Source organism: Tenrec ecaudatus, chromosome 16 (assembly GCF_050624435.1).
Source record: "Tenrec ecaudatus isolate mTenEca1 chromosome 16, mTenEca1.hap1, whole genome shotgun sequence".
In the NCBI taxonomy this organism is placed as follows: domain Eukaryota; kingdom Metazoa; phylum Chordata; class Mammalia; order Afrosoricida; family Tenrecidae; genus Tenrec; species Tenrec ecaudatus.
Genome location: NC_134545.1, coordinates 47,117,229 through 47,144,485, shown reverse-complemented (window position 1 = coordinate 47,144,485; position 27,257 = coordinate 47,117,229). Strand labels below are relative to the sequence as shown.

General features: G+C 49.8%; 1 protein-coding gene across 1 annotated transcript; it reads left to right on the top strand.

The window, feature by feature from the left end:
* The first annotated feature begins 384 nt into the window (after positions 1 to 384).
* Positions 385 to 2,553, top strand: DDIT4 (DNA damage inducible transcript 4). Its single transcript, XM_075534160.1, has 3 exons — positions 385 to 533; positions 636 to 886; positions 1,241 to 2,553. Exons 2-3 carry the CDS (start codon positions 697 to 699, stop codon positions 1,732 to 1,734), a joined length of 684 nt encoding a protein of 227 aa, XP_075390275.1. The 5' UTR covers positions 385 to 533; positions 636 to 696; the 3' UTR covers positions 1,735 to 2,553.
* The last annotated feature ends 24,704 nt before the right edge of the window (positions 2,554 to 27,257 follow it).

Here is a 27,257-nt window from a genome sequence, read left to right as displayed (position 1 = left end):
GGACAACCGTTTCCCTTGCCCGTCTGCCCCCAGTACTTCGCCGCCTCTCTACTCCCGAGGGCCCAGGCTGCCCCCTCCCCCAACAACGCGACCCTATAATAAGTCCTTTCCTTGATCCTCCCCTGCCGCGAGCGCCCTAGGGGACTTAGGCAGCTGCAGCGGTCGGGAACCCCTTCCAGAAAGGGGCGTGGCCACGGCTAGCCCCGGAGCTTTCAGGCGCTCTGCGGGGGCGGGGCCAGGCCGCTGTCACCGGGCAGGAGAGAACGTTGCGAACGTGCGCCCGGTGCCCATTGGCTTAGCAGGGCCACACTCCCGGGCCTGGATTGGGTTGAGGAGCATAGGGGGCGTGGCCCCGCCGCGCTAGTGCTTATAAGCCTCTGGGCCCGCTGCTAGGGCACGGAGCAGTCGGAGGGGGCTGAGCGGGTGGGTTTAGGGGCTAGTCCGGGCAGCGCACGGGGGTTGGCACTGCTTCACGCACCTAATCTAGTGGCAGCCGTTCTTGGTCCAGAAGCTCTCACTGACCGCTCTCGCTGGTGAGTATCCGTTCTACGTACCGAACGCTGCGCGGGCGGCCTCGGGCACTGCCACTTTGGGCCCGCGGAACTGACTCCCGGGTGTGTGTCCTTGTCTTTCAGCGGCTCCTGTGTTCCCCTCATCCTGAACTCATCGACAGACGTCCTGTAGACCGTACTCACCATGCCTAGCCTTTGGGACCGCTTCTCGTCGTCCTCCTCCGCCCCGTCTCGGACTCCCACCTCCGATCGGCCGCCGCGCTCGGCCAGAGGCTCGGCGACCGGAGAGGAAGGGCTGGGACGCTGCGCGAGCCTGGAGAGCTCGGACTGCGAGTCCCTTCACAGCAGCAACAGCGGCTTCGGGCCGGAGGAAGGTGAGCCGTGGGCCGGCGATGGGGGTGGGTGGGACGAGGGAGGAAACCACACGCAGAAAAAGGGGTCAAACCACCTTGGCTTCTTGTCCCATCAGAACGAATTGCCAGAGAATTGAGAGCGGCGGGGGGGGGGAGAGTGAGTGAGTGTGTGTGTGTGTGTGTGTGTGTGTGTGTGTGTGTGTGTGTGTGTGTGTGTGTGTGTGTGTGTGTGTGTGGCGGGGGGGGGCGGTGAGTTGAGCACAGGTTAAGAACGGAGGGCGGAAACTGAGGCACGGAGTGGGAAGGAAGGGGCGCAAGTGAAGGAAGCCGCTTCGCCCGCATCTGGGCTCACTCCACGTTCCTCTTCCCTCCCAGACTCCGCTTACCTGGACGAAGTGTCCCTGCCCGACTTCGAGCTGCTCAGCGACCCGGAGGACGAGCACCTTTGTGCCAACCTGATGCAGTTACTGCAGGAGAGCCTGGCCCAGGCGCGCCTGGGCTCGCGGCGGCCGGTGCGCCTCCTGATGCCCAGCCAGCTGGCGAGCCAGGTGGGCAAGGAACTCCTGCGCCTGGCCTACAGCGAGCCGTGCGGCCTGCGGGGGGCGCTGCTGGACGTCTGCGTAGAGCAGGGCAAGAGCTGCCACAGCGTGAGCCAGCTGGCCCTCGACCCCAGCCTGGTGCCCACCTTCCAGCTGACCCTCGTGCTGCGGATGGACTCACGCCTGTGGCCCAAGATCCAGGGGCTGTTCAGCTCGGCCAACTCCTCCTTGGTCCCTGGCTTCAGCCAGTCCCTGACTTTGGGCACGGGCTTCCGAGTCATTAAGAAGAAGCTGTACAGCTCGGAGCAGCTGCTCATTGAGGAGTGCTGAACGCCGGGCCGGGCCGGGCGGAGACCTGGACCCTTCGCGGGTGGACTCTGGGCAGGCAGCAGTTTAGGGCTGCTGCACTTGTCCTTTGAAGACTGGGAGGACGGCCACCGGAGGGGCGGGAGAAGGGAGGGAGCAGTGTTTCCTAGGAGCCTCTCAGGTGTTTGCAGGCGCTCACCCCTCCAGTACTGTAGCGCGAAACAAAGGCGGAGAGGCCGGCCGGCCAGTCTGGTCGAAGTGTAGCATGTTCCTTGTTTGTATCATAACTGACAGTTAAGACGGCCGTGGTGTCCTGGGGCCCAGAGATCGGCGGGGCTGCCGGGCTTCAGCCAGTAGATGTATGCTCACAGTAGCCGGCCCTGTGGGGGGTGGGGGGCATCGAGGGGAGTTTTTGTGTCTGCTGGTCTGAAGGGACCAAGTGAGTGTGTTCTTTGGTTTTCCTGTCTCGTCCCGCCCCGCCCCCGTGTCCACGGGAACTTCACTACTGACCTGTTGTAGGCAGCTATCTTACAGCACACGAATGTAAGACTAGGAAGGGGGTGGGTGTTGGGATCACTCTGGATCTTTGACACTTGAAAAATACACCTGGAGCTGCATTCAGCCCATCCCCCACGGAGGGGTGAAAAGTGGAGCTTAGAGGGGGTGGGGCTGAGTGGGGGGTGGGGCTGGACCCCCTCCCCCCGGAGTGCCTCCTGTTCTTCCATCTAGGACTATTTACGTGAAGATACTTGCTGTTCATGAATACACTTGATGTTCAAGTATTAAAAACTATGCAATATTTTTTACTTTTCTAATAAAAAAACCGTTTGTTTTTTTAAAAAACCCATTGGTTGAGTCTTTCATGGGGTCCTGAAATCAAAGGGTGGGAGATAGATGCCGGTGAAATGGCTTTCATCACATGCTTGTCTTGCCCCTTCCTGGGGATTGCTTGCCAGGCTGCAAAGGCATGTGCACTGTATGTACCACCTGTGCCCAAACTCTTGCTCGGGTGCACATCAAAGGTGAATCAAACCTCAGGCTCCTGGAGCCAGAGCTCCCTGGCTGCCCTGGGTCAGAGGGCGTGGGGCCCTGGAGCCCAATCTCCCTACGGGCAGGGCCATTAGGCTGAAAGAGCCTTCTCAAACGTTGTCTTTTTCTGCAGTCTCATGAAAACTGCTCATTTTACTTGCATAGAAAAGAGAGTCCAGGAGGCCCCCCCCAACCAAAAGGTTGGAGATAACTTCATCCCCACTTCTCAGTGGGGTTCAGGGATGTGTGTCACAAGGCAGATCCCTTCTCACACACACCCCACGGAGGTGCACAGGTGTGCAGAGTTGAAGTGGGGGAGGGAGGGGTGGGACTAAGGCTGCAGCCAGGTCTGAAAAACAGCATGGGAAAGACCAGGATTCATTGTGCTCCTCGGGCCTCATTTCCTTATCATCTGAGTGGGGGCTGGGCTAGATGAGGGCCAAGGCCCTTCCCACTTCTGTGGGCGGTTGGAGAAGGTCCTCCCACAGTTGCTAGCCTTTGGAGATCTCTTACCTCCCAAGTTTCTTTGCCCAGTATCAGGCATGTCCTGTTTGCCCAACAGGACTCAGACAGTGGTTCTTTCCCTGGGCTTGTTATCAGATCATTCCGCCTCCGGCAAAATCACAGCCCTATGGCAAGTTTGATGAAGCAGCTCTGAGGCAAAAGCAAACACCAAATCAACCTCAACCCCTGCTCGTGCTACAGAGTACAGAGTAGAACTGCTTGCGGGATTGCTAGGCCTTTCTTCGCAGTGCCCTTAACCGTTTGGAAGTCCGTGGTTTTCTGGCAGGGCCCCAGAATCTGCATTTTCATCAACGCCCCAGAGACTCTGACACAGGATGGGTCCTGAACCCGGAGACGGCTTAGAAGACTGGCCTCTCTGGTAGGACTGAGCGTCTTGTTTCCGTAAATGAATGACCTGGAGTTAGAACTAGATTTGAAAATGGACAGTGTAAACAATGACCTGCTCAGAACCTGGTTGTGAGAACACTCTCACTATTACCACCATCCCCCTTTTAATTCGTTAGTTAACATAGTTTCCTAATAGCTACCTTGTGAGGACTGAGTGGGACAGGGGGTTGTAACATTTTACAGATGAGGAAACAGAAGCCCAAAAGGAGTCCTGGTAGCCTAGTGGGCTGCACACTGTGTTGCTAATCCCAAGGTCAGTGGTTTGAATCTACCAGCTGCTCCAAGGGAGAAAGATGAGGCTGTCTACTTCCATAAAGCTCTCAAGTCAGGGAAACCCACAGGGGCAGTTCTACCCTGTCTTCAAAGACAGGGAGTTCGGTATTTGGAGTTTAAGCAAAGGCCCAGTCCCTTGAATGACCATCTTCTTCCGGTCAGGGGCTGCCCTTGTCCACTTGCAACCCCTTGGGGTGAGGATGGGGGAAGTTTAGCAGACTTGGCATTTGGGCTGCCTGAGGGACCCGTGTTCCCGGTGCCAGTGCTCTTGACTGTGTGTTCTTTGCCCCAACAAGCAGCAGAGGGAAAGTCTGTATCTGCCCTCCCAACAGAGCGCTTGCTTGGCAGGGATGAGCCGAATGGCGTGAACCTCTCACCGAGTGAAGGATCAGCTGAGCACACTCAGTTCATTTCCTTAGCTGCAGTTAGACTGAGGTCAAATCAAGCTGGCCTTACCAGGAAGCTCAACTACGATTCCCTGTCTTGAAGCTAGACTAGCTTCTTCAGTCGCCCAAGGCCTGCAAATCTGCCAAGATTGGACGGAGGGCCCCAAGAAGGAGCTCTGTAGCTGTTTCCCTGAGCCGCCCAGGCCTCCTTTGCCCCAGCGCCTAGTTCCCTTGGAGCAGACAGTTAGGGGTCTTGGTGGCAGTGACTGCAATCTGCAACAACCAGTCTTCTCCACAGGAGAAAGACAAGGCTTTCTACTCCCGTAAAGAGTGACAGTCTCAGAAACCCACAGGGGCAGTGCCATCCTGCCCTACAGGGCCACTATGAGTTGGCATGCACTTGATGGCAATGAGTCTAAATGTGAAAAGAACATAGGGCAAGCTCCTTTGTCATTAAGATCCTGAAATTTTAATAAAACGAATGAAGACTTATGCCTAAAATCCAACCTGGAAAAATGCTTTCAGAAAGTGTTCTATTTGACCTATAAAATTTGTATTGATTACATTTGTATATAAAATTTGTATTATTACCTTTGTATAGGATTTCTTCCCTAATTCTCTGTCCCCATCAGGCCAGCCTACATCAAGAAATCTGGTGGCATAGTAGGCTGCTATACTTAAGGTCAGCAGTTCAAAACCAGAAGCCACCATGTGAGAGAAAGATGAGGCCTTTTCTACTACTCCCAGGAGGATTTGCAGCCTTAGCAACCCCTAGGGGGCAGTTCTACTCTGTCCCCTCTGGTTGCTATGAGTTGGAATCAGCTCAATGGCAGTGAAGGCTTTGTTTGGGTTTTGAGTTTTCAGGCTACAATCTGAAATAACTCCCTTTTATCAGACTCCATTGCCTGATAAGGGCTTTTGTCCTGGGTCCTATTTCCCTCTGCATGCTCACTTCACATCAGCCCTCTGATTGGAGCCCAGGGCAGGATGAACTGCCCACTCCCCTCACCAGAGGTGATGCTCATTCTACCCTTTGTTCAGGCCAGGCCCTCTGTCAAGTCCTACAAAGCCCAGAGCAAGTTCCAGCCCTTTCATGTCTCATGCCCGCTGCTTTCCTGCTTTATCCTTTATGAGTGTAATTTGAAAACTTAGTAATTCTCTGACCATGCATGCACTTTTGTGTCCTTCAAATCACACACACACACACACACACACACACACGAATTAACTTAGCAGGATCACAGACTTAAAGGTAAGAACCAATATTATAGAACTCTTAAGGAGCAAATTTAGTACATTGGCATGACCTTTAGTTAGGTAATAACTTCTTAGATAAGACACTAAAAGCATGATGATAAAAAAAAACAAGATAGACTAGTTGGATTTTATCAAAATGTAAAAATTCTGTACTTCTAAAGACAGTACTGAGAAAATGAAAGAACAAACCACAGAGTAGGGGAAAACATTTTCCAATCAAATATCTATAAGGGATTTGCATCCAGGATACACAAAAAACAAACAAACAAAACTCTTACAATTCAGTTAAAAATGGAGCAAAGCATAGATATAGATGTTTCTCCAAAGAAGACTTGCTTCTTTTTCTTTGATTCCGATCCAAAAACGACTCATGAGAAGAGGTTTACCAATTTGGGTCCTGAAGGAAATGAACCTCAGCATTACAATGAGATACCCTGCTTCACCACCAGAATGGTTATAATAAAAAAGGAGAGATTGGTGAGTGTTGGTGCGGCTGTGGAGTGACTGAAATTCTCATGCATTGTTGTTGTCGTTGTTGTTGTCATCAGGTGTTATTGAGTTGGTTCCCACCTGTTATGACCTCATGTGAAACAGATGGAAACACTGCCCAGCCTGCACTCTCCTCACAATTGCTCTCAAGTTCAAGTCCATCATTGCAGCCATGTGTCAGTCCATCTCCTTCAGAGTCTTCCTCTTGTTTGCCGCCTCTCTACTTTACCAAGCATGATGTCCTTCTCCAGGGACTGGACTCTCTTGACAACATGTCTGAAAAACATGAGAAAGTCTCATCAGCTCTAAGGAGCATTCGGCTGTATTTCTTCCAAGACAGATTTGTTTGTTCTTTGGGCCGTACATGGTGCTTTTAATATTCTTCTCCAGCACCATAATTCAAATGTATCTATTCTTCGGTCTTCCTTCTTCAATGTCCAACTTTCACACACACCTGAGGTAATTGAAATTACCATGGCTTGGGTCAGGCTCGCCTGAGTCTTCAAAGTAACATCCTCAATTTTCAGCACTTTAAAGAGGCGTTGTGCAGCAGGTTCACCCAATGCAATGTGTCATTTGACCTACTGACTGCTATTTCCACGAGCATTGACTGTGTGGATCCAAGTAGGACAAAATTCTCGACAACTCCAAACTTTTCCCCATTTATCATGATGTTACCTATTGGCCCAGTTGGAAGCATTTGGAGTTTTGTTACATTGAGTTGTCATCTACACTGAAGGCTACCATTCTTGATCTTCATCAGCAAGTGCTTCAAGTTTTCCTCACTTTAAGCAAACAAGGTTATGTCATCCTGTGTTAGAACAGGTTGTCTATAGAAACAAATCCAGAGAGCCTCATATGTATTTATGTAAGAGAGAGCTTTATATAAAAGAGCAATTGTATATTGAGAAAAGATCAGTCCAGATCAGATCCATAAGTCTGATATTAGCCCATATGTTGATACTAGTCCATAAATTCCTCTTCAGACTCACACAGCACATGCAATGATGCCAAATGCAGGAAGATCACAGCCAGTGGGTGGAAGGTCTTTTGCATCCAATGCCAATGGAAGCATCTCGGCACTGGCTTCTCCAGCTCTCTGAGTGTCTCCTCCACAGGAATGTGAAGTGGAGAGAGAGAGAGGAGGTTCCCAGAATCTTCATGAGAAAGCCATGCCCACAGGAAGCATCATCAGGCTGTGAGCTGATTGACAGGCTAGACTCTACCCCTTCACTCTTAGTATCCTTAAATTGACAAGAGATTCTGTAACTACCACAGATCTTGTCAACTTGACACTTTTACACAACTCTCGCCATACATAGTTTTTAATAAAATCATATTCATATCATACCTGCACCTAACAGTATAAAACTAAAATGCATACAACTCTGAATGTGTCAGCCTCACGTAAACATAATATGTTCTAAACAAACAAAAAAATTCTATACTCAACAATTGCAGTTATGTGAACACTTACACCATAATACTCCACCTATGAAAGTTTGTAAGCCAGCCACTTCATGCCTTTATCCTCTCCATTTTGGGTATCCAATTTCTATACTGTCTGCTTATGTCAACCCAGTGCTCTGAGGAAGTGAAGAATCTTTGAAGTGAAGAATCTTCATTCCAGTTGGAACCTTATGGGTCTGCATCCATAAGCAAAGTCAAATCAGGACAGGCCATCCATAAAGTCAGCAGCAATATGCACCAGTTCACAGACTCAAAAACCTCATCTTCATCTGGTTGGGTTTTGATCAACTCAATGTGAGTTATCTTAATCCTTATCTAAATGATTCCATTGATATGAAATATGACCTTAGGCCTCTGACTGCATCAATCCAGAGCTGGGCCTTCTGTTAGCCATTTTGACTTTCTGTCAGCCATTTTGACTAATAAGCATGGTCTCAGAGAAGTACAAGAAGTGATTTCACCCCCTGAGCTCAAGTTTCACCTTTATTACAATTGTTTTCACCATTTTAGACAGGAATAACAAAAAACTACTTCTAGGAATCAAAATTTTAACTCCCTATGTTCTTTCCAGAAAACAATTGAGTAAACAGAGTGGTCTTATCTGACCTCTGGCTAGACAAAGAAGAAAACTATCACAAGGTAGAGATCAAATAACAAACATCCACTCTCCATCATCATGATTTGTTTCTCTAGTATCCCACCCCTGGTACCAACTGTGTTAGGCAGGGTTCTCCAGAGAAACAAAATCAGGACACTTATGATTTTATATATATAGTCATGTATATGTATATATAAAATTATATACATATATATGAAAGTAATATAAAATCATAATATATATGTATAGGTTTATACTGTGAGAAGGAACATAACAGTTAATTAGTCCACACAGCAGTACAGAGGGCTTGATTCAACTCACTTTTATGGAACAGTTCATATACTGAAGGTCCTTCAGCTCCCTCGGACTGGCAGTCCAAGATCAAGGAAGCAGACAGGGGAGTCTTCCCTCAAGCAAGACAGACAGAGTCAGCCTGCAGGCAGCAGGGTGGGGCAGCAACAGCCAGTCACTGGGGAACTCAGCAAAGAAGGTCCTGAGGATCTTGAACTCAAGCAATCCACAAGCCTTGAGCTCAAGTGATGTACACACCACAGCACGGCGAAGCCGGTCTTGAAGGAGCCTCAAGCTCTAGCTACTAGATCCATGGGTTAGCTCGGCCCACAGGTAGTGCAGCACATGGTCGAGGCAAAGAACTAGTTCAAGCAGCATCATGCTGGTCCAATCGCCAGGGAGAAGAGAGACAGGATGCTAGCCATGAAAAGAATTTATCTCAGCCGCCCTCTAATCAAACTGAGACATGATTAAGCTCCTCCCACATGTCCCTCTGGAGGTCTGGTTGGCACAATAAACCTATCACACACCTGCATACTGCAGGTTATTAATAAACTTTTCTCCGATCCTGATGCTACATTCTTCTTTGTTGTAGGAAATGTAAAATGATGTAGCCATTTTGGTTGAAGCCATATTGAAAAACAGTTTGGCAGTGCCTTAAATTACTTAATATAGGTACCACATGACCCAGCAATTCCACTTATAGATATGTGTTTGTTGTTGTTGTTAGGTGCTGTGGAGTCAGTACTGACTCATAACAACCCTATATAAGCAGAGTCAAACACTGACAGGTCCTGCTCCATCCTCACAGTATTCCTGGGCTAGAGTCCATAGTGAGAGCCACTGGGTCAATCCCTTACTGCGACGGTCTTCCTCTTCTTCAATGACTCTCTGTTTTACCAAGCTTGGATGTCCTTCTCTAGGGATTAGGTCCTGCTAATACAGTATCCAATGGAGCCCTAGTGGTGTGTCAGTTACACATTGGGCTGCGATCTACATGGCCAGCAATCTAAAATCACCAAGAGCCCCTCAGGAGAAAGGCTGGGCTTTCTATTCCCACTCCCAGGGAGCCACTATGAGTCAGCATTGACTTGGGAGTATTTTTGTGTTTTGTTTCAATACCACATCAAAAGTATGAGAGAGAAAGTCTTGCCATCCTCAATTTTAAGGAGCCTTCTGGTTGCACTTCTTCCAATGCAGAGCTGTTTGTCCTCTGGCGACTAGTCCGTGGCACTGGCAATGTTCTTTGTCAATATCATAAGTCAATGGCACCCATTCTTCTCCGGCCGTCCTTATTTGTTGTCCAGCTTTTGCGTGCCTGTGGCGCAACTCAAAATACCACTGCTTGGGTCAGGGACACTTTAGACCTCAAAGGGACATCTTTGTTTGGTCGCACTTTAAAGAGAGCCATGTAGTAGATTTGACCAGTGCAATATGTTCTTTGACTTCCTGGCTGTGGCTTCCACGGGCGTTCATTGTGAATTCGAGTACAATGAAATGTTTGACAGCTCCAATCTTTTCTGTTTGTCATGATGTTGCTTATTGGTTTAGTTTTGAGGATTTTTTAAATTTTTCTTTCTTTTAAAAAAATATTTTGTTTTCTTCATGTTGAGTTGCAATTCATAGTGATAGCTGTAGTCTTTGATCTTCATCAGCTAGGGTGGTGTCATCTGCATATTGCAGGGGATTAATGAGTCATCCTCCAATCTTGACACCACATTTTGACTAATTACTCAGAATACAGATTGAGTAAGTGTAGTGAAAGGGTACCACCCTGACACACACTGATCCCTGATCCTAAACCATGAAGTATCTTCCTGTTCTGCTTGAATGATTGCCTCTTGGTCTACCTAAAGGTTGTGTATGAGCACAATTGAGTGTTCTGGAATTCCCATTCTTCACAATCTTGTGCATAAGTTGCAATGACCCACCCGGGCACATGCTTTTGATAGTCAGGAAAGCACGGGTAAACATCTTTTTGATACTCTGTTTTCAGCAAAACCCCTCTGCCATTAGCAATGATGTCCTCATTCCACACCCTCTTCTTGAATCAACTTGAATTTCTAGCAGTTTCCAGTTGATGTACTGTTGCGACCGTTTGTTGTTGTTGTTTTATTATCTCCAGCAAAACTTTGATGTGCTTAATATTAATAATATTACACGATAATTTATGCATTCTCTGTTTAACATCAATACAGTTGTTTTCATTATTCTTCGCCAGTTTCCGCAACCCTATATAGAGTCATTCGGAGTTGGAATTGACTTAATAACAGTGGGTTTTGCATTTTTTATTCCCTTACCATCTCACCAACCTATGAAGTGGTTTGAAAACAAAACAAAACACACACACACTAAAAAAAAAACCTTTGCCAATGAGTTGATTGCTATTCAAAATGATGCTCTGGAGTAGGACTGTCCTGCAGAGTTTCCAAGGCTGCCATCTGTAAGGAAGTAGATGGCCACATCGCCCGCGACCGCGTGGCTGGTGGGTCGGAATTATTAAGTTTTCTTATAGCAGCTGAGCTGATAACCACTGCACCCGCAGGGCTCGCTGTGAAGTGGGCAGTACTGCTCTTACATTATGATTCCTGTTTGAGGGCGTGCAAACCTGGCATGGGCAATGGGATGCACCCTGGTCTAGGAGTGAAGGGACCATATTCCAGTAGGATTCTGCTCTGGCCCTTGTTTCCATATCGTCAAAAGGAGCGGGAGGGGAAGGGGTGACATCGAGGAGCTGCCTTTTGGCTGTGCTCAGAAGCCAGTAGCTTTTCCTCAGCCCCGCCCCATGCTGCTCCCCTGGGTTTGAGCTTGAGGTGGGGGTGGGGAGGAAAAACAGCCCCTTGCAGGTCACCCGGCAAATGTTTGACTGCCTTTTGGGGCCAGTCCAAGTCTGGAAAGAGAATGTTAAGAAGAAATTTCCACAGCCCTTCCCCCAGTGAGGGATTTTCCATTCTGCCTGGTTCAACTTGCCTTGCCGGAGTACCAGCATCTGGCAGCCCTCGGGTTTCAAGGCTAGGAGTGGAGACTCAATGCTGGGCGGCCTTAGGAAAGGCGCAAGCTTGTTGGGAAGGCAGGGCGGACCTGGAAAGTCATGGGCGAAGCAGCATGGAGAGGCTCCAGATCGTGCAGAATCCAGTCTGCGAGTGGAATGTTCAGTCCCCAAAGCCCGAGTTCAAGGTGAACAGGAACCATCAGGGCATCTCCCCCAAGGAGTGTGGAGATCGATGCCAGCGGAGGAGAGTGGAGTGGGTGACAAGGGGACTAACCAGGACCAGTGTCACAAAGGTTGCCACGAATCCAGACACAGTGAAAACGGCCAGGAGACAGTTGGATCCAAGAAATGGAAATTTTGGTGAAGGCACTTATGGCATATAGGAAACAGCCATGGCCCGGCCCTGCGCCTGCTGTTTCTTCTGTTGGAAACATTCCGCTCTCAGAAATGCACTTGGGTGGCCCCTGGGCACTCAGGTTTGGCACAGTTGGTGCCTCCACTGGAAAGCTTTCCCTGGCCGCCCTGCCCCTCCTGAAGAGCCGCCAGTGGGCCAGCATATCACTCTGCTCCATCTTCTCCACGGCGCCTGTCACCACATGGCCTGGCCTTCCACGGGTACTGTTGGGTTGCACTGTGGAGCATCATGATGAAAAGAAGTGGGAAATCCTAGTAATGATGTCCCCCGCTTACTAGGTGCCAGCCACTTGCATAAATGCTCGCAAACATGGTCTCGTTTACTCCTTTGAACAACCATTGGAGCCAAGGGCCATGACACGGGCTAACATGCACGTTAGTGCCTCATATGTTAGACTTGCTGCTGGGGATATTTGACCCGAGTCCAGGAATGGCACGTTTCCCCCACCAGCTCCAGTGTTTGAGACACAGAACATATGCACACACCTCTCACTTGGCTCACCCATTAAAAAATCAGGATATTTAATTGTAATGTTAGCTACCCCGAGATAGAGGCGGCTTTATTTAAAGTGGTTTATGCTGTACTAAATAGCTAGGTCAAGTTATACTTCACATGGTGTCCTTTGACCCAAAGTATATTTGAACAGTGCAAATTACATGAACTTGAAGTTGTCCCCAGGACTCACTTTATCTTTATTAGGAACTGAATAGCAGACAGTTCCAATTTGTTATCTTTAAAAGGGACCAGTACAAGGGAACAACAAGAGATCCGAAATCCATGATGAGGAGAGCATAGAATGCCTGGTGGGTTTGGTCAAGTGCATTGTAGCCGAGCGGAATTACTGAGAGCCGCACGAAGGCTGAACATGATAGTGGGACAGGAGGAAAGTAAAAGGAAATAGAGGAAAGAGCTAGGAGGCAAAAGGCATTTATAGAGATCTAAAAATAGGTATGCACATATGTAAATATATTCATATATAATGATAGAGATATAGGTCTGTGCATATCTATTTAAATGTTAAGTATTAAGGTAGCAGACGGAGATTGGGTCTCAAGTCCTCCCTCAACACAAGAACACTTTGTTCTAATAACCTGACGTTCTGTGATGCTCACCCTCCTGACACAATCACTGCATTAAAAATGGATGCATAAACAACTGTGGTGAAGAAAGCTGATGGGGCCCAGCTATAAGAAGAGGAAGTGCCTGTGGTCTCAAAGGCTTGAAGTTAAACAAGCAGCCATCTAGCAGGGGAGCAACAAAGCCCACATGGAAGAAGCACACTAGCCTGTGATCATGTTGTGTGGATGGGACCAGGTATCAGGCATCAAAAGACTCAAAACAAACAATCATATCATGTGAATGAGGTGGGGCAGAGTGGAGACCTAAAGCCCATCTGTTGACAATTGGACATCCCCTCACAGAAGGGTCACAAAGTAGGAATGAGTCAGCCAGGGTGCAGCATAGACCTACAAAACACACAACAGTCCTCAAGTTCTTTAATACTTCCTCCCCCCACTATCAAGACCCCAGTTCTACCTTACAAATCAGCTAGACCAGAGCATGTACACTGGTACAGATAAGAGCTCTTGACATACAGAATCAAGGACAGAGAACCCCTCAGGAACAATAATGGGAGTATTGATACCAGGAGGGTAGGGGGAAGGTAGGGAGGAGAAGGAGGAGAAATGGGGAACTGATTATAATTATTGACATATAAACCCTCCCTGCCACGACTCCCAGGGGGATGAACACAGAAATGTGGGTGAAGAGAGTGGTGTAAGATATGAAAATAATTTATCAAGGGGTCATGAGGATGAGAGGGGGTGGGAGGGGAAAAAGAGGAGCCAATACCAAGGGCTCAAGTAGAAAGAAAATATTTTGAAAATGATGATGGTAATATAGGGACAAATGAGCTTGATACAATTGATGGATTGTTATAAGAGCTGATAGAGCCCCCAATAAAATTATTTGTTAAGAAATAATAATAATATGATCAAAGGGAACAGAGAGAAAAGTCACTGTGCGATAAATCGGGAGTCCTGATGGCACCATGGTTCTTTCTGTGCTTGACTGAAAGCCACAAGGGCAGCGACTCAAGCCCACCAGCCACTCCACACGAGACAGACGAGACGTTCTGTTCCCACCGAGACTGACAGCCTCAGAAACCCGCCGGAGAAGTTCCACTCTGTCCTATAGGGTCACCAATCATCATAATTGACAGACCTGTAGTAAGTTTTGTACAATAAATACAGATTCAAATGTTCTGAAACTCAAAACGGGCCTGCTAGCGTTCACAATCCTTTATTACAATGAAAATGTTCCAGCTATGTTATAAGATAGCACCACTTCTCCACCCGTGCACAAAAACTCTTGGAAGAAATGTCCGAATTTTTCTTATAAAGCTTAGCGTCAACCTTACCTCCAAAACATTGAACATTATCTGTTGATTTCTATGTATTAAAATGTGTTCTGAAAAGTTTACTTCACAATTTGAAAAATTTACATCTTCAAAATACTCATGACAATGTTTAACAAGTCTTACATTTTCAACACTCTAAATTGCCCTCATACTTTCCATCGGTGTGTCTTGTCCACTTCCCCCGCTCTTCTCAAGCTGGGCGGCTTTGCAGTATCCAGCCTGTAGTCTCTGTCTATAACGCACAGCCTCTCATACAAAAAGAAGAACCCACCGTCACCTGATTCTGATTCATAGTGACCATACAGGACGGAGAAGAATTGCCTCTTTGGGCTTCCAAACTTTGTCGTCTTTTAAAGGCTGGAGAGTGACTTCAAACCACTGACCTTGTGCTTAGCAGCTTAATGTGTAACCAACCAGCCACCGTGGGGCCACATGTGACTTCCCTTGAAAGTTCCTTAATATCTAATTCTTTCTCAAATATTTTTTGCTTTTTTTATCTTATCCTGTAATTTGTGTGTCTGAATTCTTTTTATATTTAAAACTAGGAAGATAAAGCAATAAATTAGTAGAACTTAATAGCTGAAAATATAGTGGAGTACCATATCTTAAAAAGTAGAGCTGATGCGGTCAATCCAACTCAATGTTCTAAATCAGCACCCCACAGAACCCCAGGAACAGGCCTGAAAACCAAGACACCACGAAAAAAAAAGTTTGTTGTTAGGCTGTGTGATCCCCAGTTTAGAAGTGAGGAAGTTGAAGCCCAGAGAGTTTAATTAAGTTGCTTGAGGACACACAGAGCTGGATTTCCATTCCACACACTAAGCCTTTAGACTATTGCTGCCCAATAGAAATAGAATATAAGTGAGCAACATGTCATTTAACATTTTCTAGTAGCCACATAAAGAAATTAATCTGGTGAAATTAATTTGAGTTCCATATTTCCCTTCACCTGATAATCTCAGCATCTATGGAATGTTGAGCTGATAGTCACTCAGGAGTGCGGTTCTTCTTAGAGAAGATTCTCTTCCCTGCCCCCAAATACGGCCTCTGCGAAGATGCCTGAAGCATGCTGTGGGGAGGGTGACTGGGGAGTCCCTCTGAGGGCTCCCCTACCTTCCCTATATGACACACACCTGGTCAACCAGCAGGGAGGGGGAGGCCCAGGCCCTCCCACAGGCTCCAGATGCCCCAGCATGAGGTCAGAGTGGCTGAGACAGGCACCTTTCAGCAATGAGAGAGTGAGTCAAACTGAATCAGGGGCAGACAGGGTTCCCCATGGGATCCTGGAATTACTCAGTGTGACACTGGTCCACTTCTGCTGGGAGGGATTGGTGAACTGGGTTCCAGGAGAGCAGGCGGGGCTGGAAACCACCCAGATAAGGAAACTGTAAGGCTGGAAACCAGGAGGGCGGGGCAGGACCGGAAAGCAGGCAGACAGAGCCCAAGGAAAGTTGGTCCGGATGGGGCCAGCTTTTGAGGGCGGAGCCACTCCATCTCCTGTCAGCACCTAGATTGAGCCAGGAATACTGAGATCCTGGACCCCAATCTACTGCATATCAACTCCCAGTCCCCAAACCTTTGCTCTGCTGGGACCCCCGGATTAGGGGAGCCAAGGAAGACCTGAGTGGGCTCTCTCTTCTGTCACCGTGTCCTGCCATGCATTTCCTCACTTGCCCACCTCTCCTCTTGGACTGGACACTCTTAGAGGCAGGATTAAGCTTTCGTGGTCATTGCAATCTCCTGGGCTAGCCCGGTACCTGGCACACAACTCAGCTCCCTGCCATCGAGTCCATGTCGACTCTACAAAGAAACCCCGCAGGACAGGGTAGAACTGCCCTTGTGGGTTTCTGAGACTCACTCTTCACAGGAGTAGAAAGCCCCATCTTTCTCCCAGAGTGACTGGTAGTTTAGAACTGCTGACCTTGTAGTAACCACTCAACTGTGAACCACTACACCCCAGGGCTCATAGCCTCGTACACAGTGAGGGCTTAATAGCTGGTCGTGGCCACCGAGCCTGGCTGGGTTCTCAGTGCACCTCTGCACTCACTAGGTGTCTGTGGGCCAACCTGCTGGGAATCAGTGAGCACATAGCGATGCTCGGGGCGGGGGCGGGGGGGGGGGGCAGGTTCTCAGCTTGGGAAAGGACCTGTGTCAATTCTGCCAAGACAAGAGGAAGAACCCGAACCTGATTTGAAAAGTCAGACCAGAAATCAGAGAGGCTGGAGCATCAGATGGTTCTAGACGCTTTTGAAGAATAATACTTTAGACACAGCTTGTGAACAAGTTGGCTTACAGAGAGGCGCTTAAGGCTCCGGGAAGTCTCGCTGGAACAGACTGTTCAGGGAGACGGTGGCTTCCTCCCAGAGTCTCGTTTCTCCTTCGGGGGATCTCTAGTCCCATCTGTCTTGTTCAACTCCCCTGGAGTTTCTGGCCTGAGGTATGACAGCCTGCCCCTGCCTTGTGAGCTGGCTCTTTCGCCACTCAGTTTCCTATTTGGAGTGGAGCCTGGTTCCTGGGAAGGGGATGGTGGGAAGGGCAGGCAAGAGGAGTGTTGTGAGCCTGTGTGTGCAGCCTGCAAGGCAGCCAGGGAGGAGAGGTGACCTGAGAAGGCGTTCTGCAGCCGACCCTCCATCTTCCCCTCTGTCTCCCTCCCAGGGCTGGGTGGTTTTTCATTGCTGGCCTTGTGGTCACAGCCCGGTGCATGACCACTACCTCACTACTGCTCCTGGGGCCCCGCAACATCAGCGATGGCTGACGACATACATCTTCCCTGTTGCTATCTCACACCACACAGAAGGTGAGGCACCTTCCTGCCTGCTTAGACACAGGAAAGGAGCGGACCCCAGGACAGGGCCTGTCTCATGCTAATGGGACTCCCCAGGCAGGGGGGGGGGGAGAGCAGGAATGAGGCCTGATGTCCAGGAGGGCAGGGAAGGAGCCTCACCCTCACGTTTTCTCTGGAAAGGCTCCAAGCTTGACCTTTCCAGACTCGAATAGCAAAGTTTGAAAAAACAACAATATCTGCTTGGTGTCTGTTACCTTGCTTGATGGTTGAACCAAAAATCCAATTTGAGGAACAACAACACCACCTTACTCTCATGTCACATCGTGCCACAAACACAAAGGGGTGACATCCCTCTCCGTCTAAGCACCACTCTGGTCCAGACAGCACGCAGTGCTTGTGTTAGTGTGGTCAATCCTTCATCATTCTGTTGTGTGTGCGCACGCGTGCTACATTATTTAAATACTGTAACCGTGGCTCCAAAGAAAATTACAGTACAGCTTAAGGAAGCAATCACTGTGAATCTGGAACCCCGTCGCTGCTTGTCAGATTTGGCAACTGAATACAAGATGGCTTAGTCGACATTATCGACATCTAGGGCGAAAGGTGTGAATTCTTTTTAACCACCGAAGAACGCAGACCATTGAAGAGGTCCCAGAGTTCCTGTGAGCTTGGATCCATCAGAAACAACTCGATGGCCAGTGCGCATCTGAGGCAGTGAGTGGCCAGAGGGCTGCAAACCTGCATGGGGAAGTCATAAGTATAATTTGGGGCCTCAGAATCAATTATTTGGTTTTCCATGATTTCTTATCGGGAAAAATAGGTTCAGTTCTTGAAACATTCGGTGTCTAGACATGAATTTGGAAGGAACTGAGTTGAACAGCCAAGGTATCGCTGTAGGTGCTGAGTTAGCACTGTCCTGGCACTTGTGGGTAGAAGGTGCAAAGCTCAGGGCGTGCCCTCTGGAGTCAGCCTGCCAGGACTCTCATCAAAGCCCCACCTTCTCTCAGCTGGGTGACAGTGTGAGCTCGGCCTGGGTGACACAGGTCTGGTTAGTCACGGGCATCTGTTCTCCTTTTCTCGGTTTCTCCTTGGAGGAAATATTCTTGCCCTCTGTCCCTTTTGTTTCCTTGGTACCAGTGAAGCTGCAGGCCAGGCCCATCACTTGGTCTGTGTGCTCCCTAGCTCCCCCAACTGTCCAATGACAGTGAGTCCTTGGACTTGGGCTGCAACTTACCAAGAAGAGGCGGTCTCTTTTACATGGGACCAGAACTTGGAATACCATGAACCTGGAGCTGCATAAGACCACATGCTTGATGCCCAAGCCGAGTGATCTAGAGAGATGACTCCTGGGGACATTTGATTCTCCAGGTAAAGTCATGCCTGGATTGATCAATTTCCAGAGCCAGGAAATCCCCTGCCAAGCACCAACCAGTTTGAGTCAGATTTTCTGTCATTTGCATCAGAATGAGTCCACAATTCACTTGGTGAACTTTCTTAATCTCTCTGAACTTCAGTTTCTTCATCTGGAAAACAGTTGTAGAAAGGTCATTATGGGACCCTGGGAAGTGCAGATCAGAGTAAAGTGTTTAAGGTTGTGCCTGACAGGGTAGACCCCACAAAGCAAACCCACCTCCATGGAATTTCTTCCAACTCAGAGGTGACCCTAGATAGGATTCCCCAAGGGGGAGTGGTTGGTGGCTTTGAACCACATGCTTAGGAACCCAGCACTTACAAGATGGCTCCACGAGGCTTCTTAGGATAGGGTCCCAACCAAACTCATTGCTATCCGGTCCAACTCTCCTCCTAGCGACCCCGCAGGCAGGGTAGACCATGTCACTCTTTATGGAAGAGAGAACCTTTGCTTTCTCGCCAGGAATAACTGATGGCTTCAAACTGCCGACCTTTTGGTTAGCAGCCTGACACGGAGCCCCAAAGCTCCCGGACCCCATGTAGGATGGGGTAGGCCCTCCAAAACACCAGCTCTTAGATGATCTTCACAGGTTTGTCAATCACCTGACAGGTGAATTTTGGCCCCCAGGGAAACTGTCAGGGTTCCTGGGAAGAAGCCAGTCCCTATAACTCTGTGGGACCCCTAGAAATGCTGACAGGGATGAGGGAGGGACACCCTCTGAAGAGTGGGCTGCCTAAGCCATCCAGGTCCCAGGGGGCACCAAGGTTGTCATTGGTGTACCATCTGACGTGAATACAGCCCTTGACAGTGATGGAGTCTGCCCCCACCAATGACTGCTTCTTTTATGTAATGCTCCCAGTTGAATCAAGCCCATATGAAAGATGAGAGCGGGAGGCTGGCTCTGCTCCTCCCGATGCACATTAATGCTGCCACCCTGGTATAGTCTCTGCCAATCCTCGGCCCTAACCAGGCTCTGTTGTGGCTACTAGATGGGGACTTTGGAGGCTACGTCAACCGGTTTCAGAGGGCAAAAGGGAGTCACAAACAGCAAGGCTTGGGGCCCACTTAACCCTTCCAGGAAAGGTGAACCCGGTCTTCTTGAATCTGCCATCTCCTGCAAAGTGAACCTTCCGAAAGGTCCTGTTTCCCTTTCTGATTGTCTGCAGTCTAGGCACCAGACCAGCTCACGGCGCTTCCCTCACCCGAGGGAGGCTGACGCAGTTTTACTAAAGGAAACCACGCAAGTCTCACGCTTGGCATGACCTTTCCTTCCGGCCAGGCCAGGATGCTAGGGTATGGGGGAGGGGTGTGAACAGCCAGCATCTCCTACTTCCCCACATAAGCACCAGCTTATCTGCCAGAGACTTCTAGCTGAGGACTGAGCTCACCTTGGGTTTTCTCACGGAGCCTCCTTGAGCCTCGATTTCCTTGTCTGTAAAATGGGGACATTTTGTAGTTAAACTCACTGCCATCGGTAGCGATCCTATAGGACAGGATAGAACTGCCCCTTTGAGTTTCTGAGACTGCTATTGTTAATGGGAATAGAGAGCCCCATCTTTCTCCTGAGGAGCAGTTGATGGTTTCAATGGAGTCAGGAGCCCTGGTGGTGCTGTCAGGGAAGTATTGGACTGCTAGCTCCAAGGTCTGCGGTTCAAACCCACCAGCCATTTCATGGGACAAAGATGAGGCTGTCTGCTCCCGTAAAGATTTACATCTTCTGGAAAGAGATCTATGTATGTATGTGTGTGTGTGTGTGTGTGTGTGTGTGTGTGTGTGTGTGTATGTTAAGTATTAAGGTAGCAGATGGATATTGGGTCTCTACTCAACTACTCCCTCACTGAAAGAACACTTTGTTCTAATAACCTGGCATTCCGTGGTGCTCACCTTCCCAACATGATTGCTGAAGACAAAGCAGGTGCATAAGCAAATGTGGTGGAGAAAGCGGATGGTGTCCGGTTATCAAAAGATAGAGCATCTAGGGTCTTAAAGGCTTGAAGATAAACAAGTGGCCATCTAACTGAGAAGCAACAAAGCCCACATAGAAGAAGCACATCAGCCTGTGTGATCAGGAGGTATCGCTGGGATCAGGCATCAAGCATCAAAGACCCAGAAGAACAGAAAAAATCATATCAATGTGAATGATGGGGGAGTTCAGAGTGGAGACCCAAAGCCCATTTGTAGAAAATTGAACATCTTCTTACAGAAGGGTGTGTTAGTCTGGGTATTTTAGAGAAACAAATCCACAGAAACTCATGTATAAGAGAGAGTTTTATATAAAGGTTAAGTGTGCATCAAGAAAACATCCCAACCCAGTGCTGCCCAAGCTCACAAGTCCAACATTACCCATATATCCGACACCAATCCACAAAGTCCTCCTCCATCTCACAAAACACATGCAATGACACCGACTTCAGGAGGAAAGCTGAACCAGGGAATGTGTAAGCATCTCAGCGCTGGCAGGGGTCTCCACACGGCTGCTCCAGCACCCAGGGCTGCATCGGGGTAGGTCCATGTGGTTTCTCCTCAGGGATGTCTTGCAGGAAGTGAACCTTGCTAGCTGAAGTAGGGAACTGGGTAAGGCAGCTGCACCCTGGTCCAACCATCAGAAAGCAAAAGACCTGAGAACTAGAAAGATGAGGCCCACTGAGCCATTTATCCCTCCACCCTTCAATTAACCCCACATGTGTTTATTGGCCAGGTTGGCACAATAAACTAACTACCTCAAAGGGTCACAATGAAGAGCCATTCAGGGTGCAGTATAGCACTGATGAAACATACAACTTTCCTCTAGTTCTTTAATGCTTCCTCCTCCCCTCCCACTATCGCGATCCCAATTCTTCCTTACAAACCTGACTAGACCAGAGCATGTACAGTGATACAGATAAGAGCTGGAAACACAGGGAATCCAGGACAGATAAGCCCAATACTGAGAGTAGCGATACCAGGAGCGGAAGGGGAAGATGGGAGGAGAAAGGGGGAACCGATCACAATGATCTACATATACCCCCTCCTTGGTGACAGACAACTGAAAAGTGTGTGAAGGGAGATATCAGTAAGTGTAAGACGTGAAAAAATAATAATACTTTATAAATTATCAAAGGTTCATGAGGGAGGGAGGGAAAAAATGAGGAACTGATACCAAGGGCTCAAGTAGAAAGAAAATGTTTTGAGAATGATGATGGCAACAAATGTACAAATGTGCTTGACACGATGGATGGATGGATGGATTGTGATAAGAGCTGTACAAGCCCCCAATCAAATGATTAAAAATTTTAAAAAAAGATTTGCAGCTTCAGAGAGTCTCTCTGAGTTAACACCATAGATGGCAGGGGGTTGGGTGAGAGAATTACGGAAGGAGAAGCGCATAGGATGACAGCCTAAGACCCAGCACAGAATAACGGCCGTTGTGCCCGCTGTGCCCAAGGAAACAGGAGGGCACGTCTGAGAAGCTCTCGCTGTTAATGACGGTGGAGGGGATTCGAACCGGGTCTTCCACGACCCCAAGCCCGGATTGCGTCCACGGCCCGAGCGCTGGCGGAACCTTGGCCTCCCGGCCTCCCGGCCCTCGGGGCTTTGCGGCGCGGCCCCGGCGCCCGCCCTCCCAGACGCCGGACTTGCTGGGAAGGCCCGCGGCTTCCTTCCCGCTCGTCCACTCAGCTCCGCGTCGACCCAGACCTTGACCCCGCGGAACCGCCCTGCGCAATGGGGCCTCCAATGACTCACGGAGGACTGTGATGGGCATGAGAGGCGGGATCTGGGTGCCCGTGGGTGCCCAGGACACCGTACTGCGGGGGAGCGAGGGTGACGCGTCACACCCTCGTCATCCCCTCCCGCAGGTTTCACCCTGCCTCCCTCTGGTTGGTCCCTTTTGATGACGGAGGTGGGATCTCCACTTCGATGGCCAATGAGGAAGCTCACAGCATGCTGCTAGTTGCCGTGGCAACGGGAGCTGCATTACCTTTCGGGGCTGAGCCTGCATCAGCGGTTTTAAGATGTGGCCCTGCTCTACGTTTGAGTGTCGTGGGCGTCGGAAGTTGGGGGACGAGTAAGATCCGAACCCTTGACAAATACGCCAACTGTGTAGATGGGTCCCAGGGCCCCACACGATTGATCAGAGTGGGCTGACCACCAAGCAGCGTTCAATTATAAGGCCCACATGATCCCAGTTTAAGGCAATGGCGTGGTCCTCCCACAAGGGCACGGCCTAGGAGGTGAGGCACTGAGGGAAACAGCAGGTGGTTACGAAGCAGATTAGGGCTTCCGGGACAGGCCCACCCAGAGGTGGGGGACCAACCGCAGTAGCCACACTGGATTGTGGGCCTCACACTGTCCTGGGCAGGAAGGGAGAGCCAACGGTCGCTAAGGCCATCCCCAGCCTCAAGGCAGCTGGCTCTCGGTCTTAGGTGCAATCGCGACCTGTCTTGGACATTCATTAACCACATACCAGTGGTGGGTCTGCAGAAAACGGCGCCTGCGGCAATTCGTTTCAAATGACTGAATGATCTCTCACTACCATGGCGAATAGAAACTGCTCGCTCGTTGGCGCTCCCACCCCGAAGGTGGTGCCCAGGGCACGTGCATACCTACCATACCCTAGCTATGCCTCTGACTCCTGGGGCAGAGGAGGTGATCGGGTTCATTATTCCCATTTCACAGATGGAGAAACCAAGGCCTAAGTGGTCAAGCGCCTCACCCTTGGGCCCTGGGGCCTGGTTCAGCGCACAAGCAGGGCTCGCCCTGGTGTGGTGGCATGTTTGAAGAAGCAACAGCTCAGCCTCTGACCATTTTTGTGGATGGTGGGGATCCCCTGACCATCCCAGACGATGGGGCAGGTGAGTCGGGCAGAGAGCCTGCCCCTGCCCCTGGTGGGCCCGTGTGTGTATGTGTGCATGTGCATGCTGAGACTTCCTCCACTTAGCACCCTGGGGGTGAGTCTAATGGCCCCCACTCCTGGCCTCACGAAGCCCATCCCTTTAGGGTGACAAATGTCCAGCGACCTCCAGTGTGACAAGTGGTTCAGGGCGGCACTGACAAAGAGCACAGTGACAGCACAAGAGAAGAGGGCTTTAATTTGCCCAGAGAAGCCAGGAAGACCTCCTGGAGGAGGCAGCCTTTCTGATGATACACGACACGTTGGACAGAGGTTGCTAGACAGGCAAGGGAGGGCATCTCAGACAGACGGCCTCAACCAGGACTGTGTGCCCCTTAGTCGAGGGCTTTCTACTCAGATAAGCTTTCCTCAAACGGATCGATTCACGGATCCCCAAGGAGCACTGGTAGGGATCCCACTTTGAGAAACACCGGAGTAGAAATCAACCACTGTCAACTCCAGTGATCCACAACAGGCAAATCCCAGGCCTAATGCTGAGAGAAAGGGCCCAGAGACCAAATTTCTGTGACTCCAGTTCTCCAAATCCACCAGCACCCCAAACTGATCTATGGTACCAGAGGTCAGGACAGTAGGCAGAGGTGGCGACTGGATGGCCCTACAGGATGTGGGGTGTGCTGCTTCTTGATCTGGGCATGGAGTCCCCAGGTGGACTCTGGTGAACATCTGCCCAGCCACGTGTTAAGATGTGTTCACTTTTCAGGAGCGCTGGTGGCACAACGCTGAAGTGCTCAACAGCTAACTGGTCCGTGGTTAGAGGCGGCCAGCCGCTCCTCAGCAGAATGATGTAGCAGTGTGCTTCCATCCGGTTCCAGCGTTGGGAGCTTTCTAGGGTCAATATGAGTTGAAATTGTCTCGACAGCAACAGGGTTTAAATTCTACTTCAGGGTTTTTGTTTGTTTAAGTTAACTGCCTCCTACAAATATCAGTGTAAATGCAGTAACTGAAATTTTGTGATCATCATTTACGTGATGCAGAATCTGCTGTGTATATTTTAGATTATTCCAAAATGAAAACAAGACGTGCTAAAGTCTTGTAGAGAATGTCCAGGAGTCTATGGGGTAGTGGAAGCAGTTAATGAGCTTGGCTGCCAACCAGAAGGTGGGAGGTTCACGTTCATTTGGAGGTGCCTCAAAAGGAAGGCTTGGTCGTTTACATGACAAAATCACCCACTGGAGCCTGTGAAGTTCAGCTCTACTCACACACCCGGGGTTGCCAGGAGTCAAAGTCCACTCCACTAGTCCCTAGTTTGGAGGACACTCAGACTCCAGAGAACTTGTCTCTAGACTCCAGCATTGAAAGGCTCAGTCCTGGAGCTGGAAAACTCGATTCTTTTCCATGGAGCTGACTCTAGCGCTTAGTGATCCCATGGGACGGGGTAGCGCAGCCTCTGTGTGTTTTTGAGACAGCATCTCTTTACGGGAGTTTACTGCAGAGCAGCTGGTGGTTTTGAACTGCTGACCTTGTGGTTAGCAGTCCAGTGTGTAACCCACTAGCCGCCAGTGCTAGGAGGAGGGTAAGGAGAAGCCTGGAGACTTCCTGAGGCACAGGTGGTCACCACCCTCTGTGGTCCTTCAGATGGGTGTGCCTGGCTGGCCCTGGGAAGCTGAGGGGCCCAGGAAGATGTGACCTTTCCTCCCAGACTCCCACCCAGCTGGGATGGCCAGGAGATGGGCCCTGCAATGGCGGGTCTTTCTGGCTCCAGTGAGGTCCTGGAGGGAAGACGGTGTCTCTCATGTCTGTGTCCCTGGTGCCCACAGGACGGCTCTGAGGACCTTTACTGCCAAGGCTCCAATCTTACATCAGGAATGGGGGGTGGGTGGGCTGTGGGTCTGTTTGGAAAGGGGTGCTCAACCACAAGCTGGCAGACAACTGAAGGTCCACATGGGAGGAGAGACCCTAGGCGAGATTGTACCCGAGAGCTCCTTGTCAGTTCTCTTGTACGGGAGAGCTGAATACGGAAGGAGATTAGGCCCCAAGGGGGTGGGGTGGGGAGGCCTGGAGAATAAACAGGAAAACCCAGACCTGCCTGCCCATTGGTCTTGCTGGAGCTGGTGACCGTCCAACCAAGCCGGGAGATGGGCTCTTCCAGGTCTCAGGAGAGGGTAGCTGCCCAACTGCTCACATTGACTACTCCTGCCCCCCTCCATCCCCGGACTTTATTCCTCAACCCTGCAGGATTCACCCTCTCACCTCCTTTGAAAAGCAGCCTCCTTGTTTTGATTTTCTTGTCTCCACTCACAGTTTGTTTCTCAAATCATCCTTATGATTCCTTGCCTGAACATTGTGTTACCTAGTGTGTTATAATTTGCCCTATTTCTTCCTTTCAAACAATGCTTTGTTTTATTAACTCGGCTTTGTTCTAAGCAATTCTATTGGTGAAATCCTGGACTTGACATGTCAGCTTTCATTTTTTTCCTAGCTCACCTTAAATTTTAACAACAATATCTCATATTTAAGTGGCCAAAAAAAAAAAAACAATATCTGTTCTTGTGTCACCTAGAACCTCGGGCCTACCGTCACCCTTGAACGTAGCCATGCGATGGTCCCGGTGGAGGGGCTATTATTTATGATTAATAATCATGGCCTTGTGGGGGCTAGCCTGAGTTGTAGGCCTCTTTCCCATGGCCATGGTCTCCCTTGCACCTCCCAGTTCTTGTGCCGTGGGCACCACTGGCCTCATTGGCCACATGAGGAAGATGAAGCTGAAGAGTCCCTCTGGGGACCGCCGGGGGTCACATGGCAGTGCAGGACTTTGGTTTTGATCCAAGGTTCTGGTGCCGCCTAACCCAGCATCAAGGCAACAGGCAAGCAGGACTTCTGGGTCTGCAGTGAGACTCACCAGAACCACAGGGTGGACACAGAGCATAGAGAGTTTGAGCTAGACTCCAGGAAGGACTTCCTGGGAAGATAAATTTAGACACCAGAGTGTGTGGCTAAGGAAGGGTGTGGAGGACTCAGCCCCTCAAGTCTTCAAAACAAGATGAAGGTGAAATTACCCAGCTGGAGTCATTGCAAAGCGTTGCTGCCTGGAGGCAGGGGAGTGGACTGAATGACCTCTGATGCCTCTGCCAGCCCCACAGACTGTGTGCACCCCGCTGCCAAGGCAGGCTGGGCGCAGGAGTGCCCGTGGGTCTATGCGAGACCCAGGAACGGCAGGGAGAAGCCACAGGACGGGAGCTGGAAGAAAGCTTGTCTGGGGTCCTGCCCCTGGGAGGAGTGCCCGCCGCAGCCTCCCACCGCGAGTGAGGGCAGACAGCCCTCAGGGTGGGGGCAGCATTCTCTCACACCCCATTCCTGTCCTGTCCTGCCACTCACCAGGCCTCCAAGGACCTGGCTGACCCTCAGAATTACTGAGCCTGGCTCAGCTGACGAGGCCCAGGAATCTGCATTTCTTCAATGCTCTTGAAAGCCCTGGAGCTAAGGAGTTAGGGGGCCACTGACTGGAGGCACTTTCTTTCTGGGGCCGCCAGTAGCTAGCTCCCGGGTGGTGCACATGACTGAGCTGACCGAAAGGTCAGAGGCTCAAGTCCCTCATGAGTAAGGTGACCAGACGTCCTGCTTTTGGCAGGACAGTCCCAATTTTTAACAATTTTTCCCGCATCCCACGGAGTTTTAAAAAAGTCCCGATTTTTGGAAAGAATGCATGACAAGCTAGGGTATACGGTTTTCGGCTGCCATGTGGCTATTTCGCCAGGATCTGAGTTTTATCAATGGTATCCCCCTGGTGTCCCGCTTTACCAATGCTAAAATCTGGTCACCTTCCTCATGAGTGCCTGGGAAGAAAAGCCTGGCCGTCGCTTTCCCAAAGAACCAGCCTGGAAAGCTCCAATGGAGCATCAATCTTCTTGGACACGGAACTGCCATGAGTCAGAAGCAACTTGATAACACCTGTTTTGCCCAAGCTCCCCACCTCCCGCCCCCTAGGACAG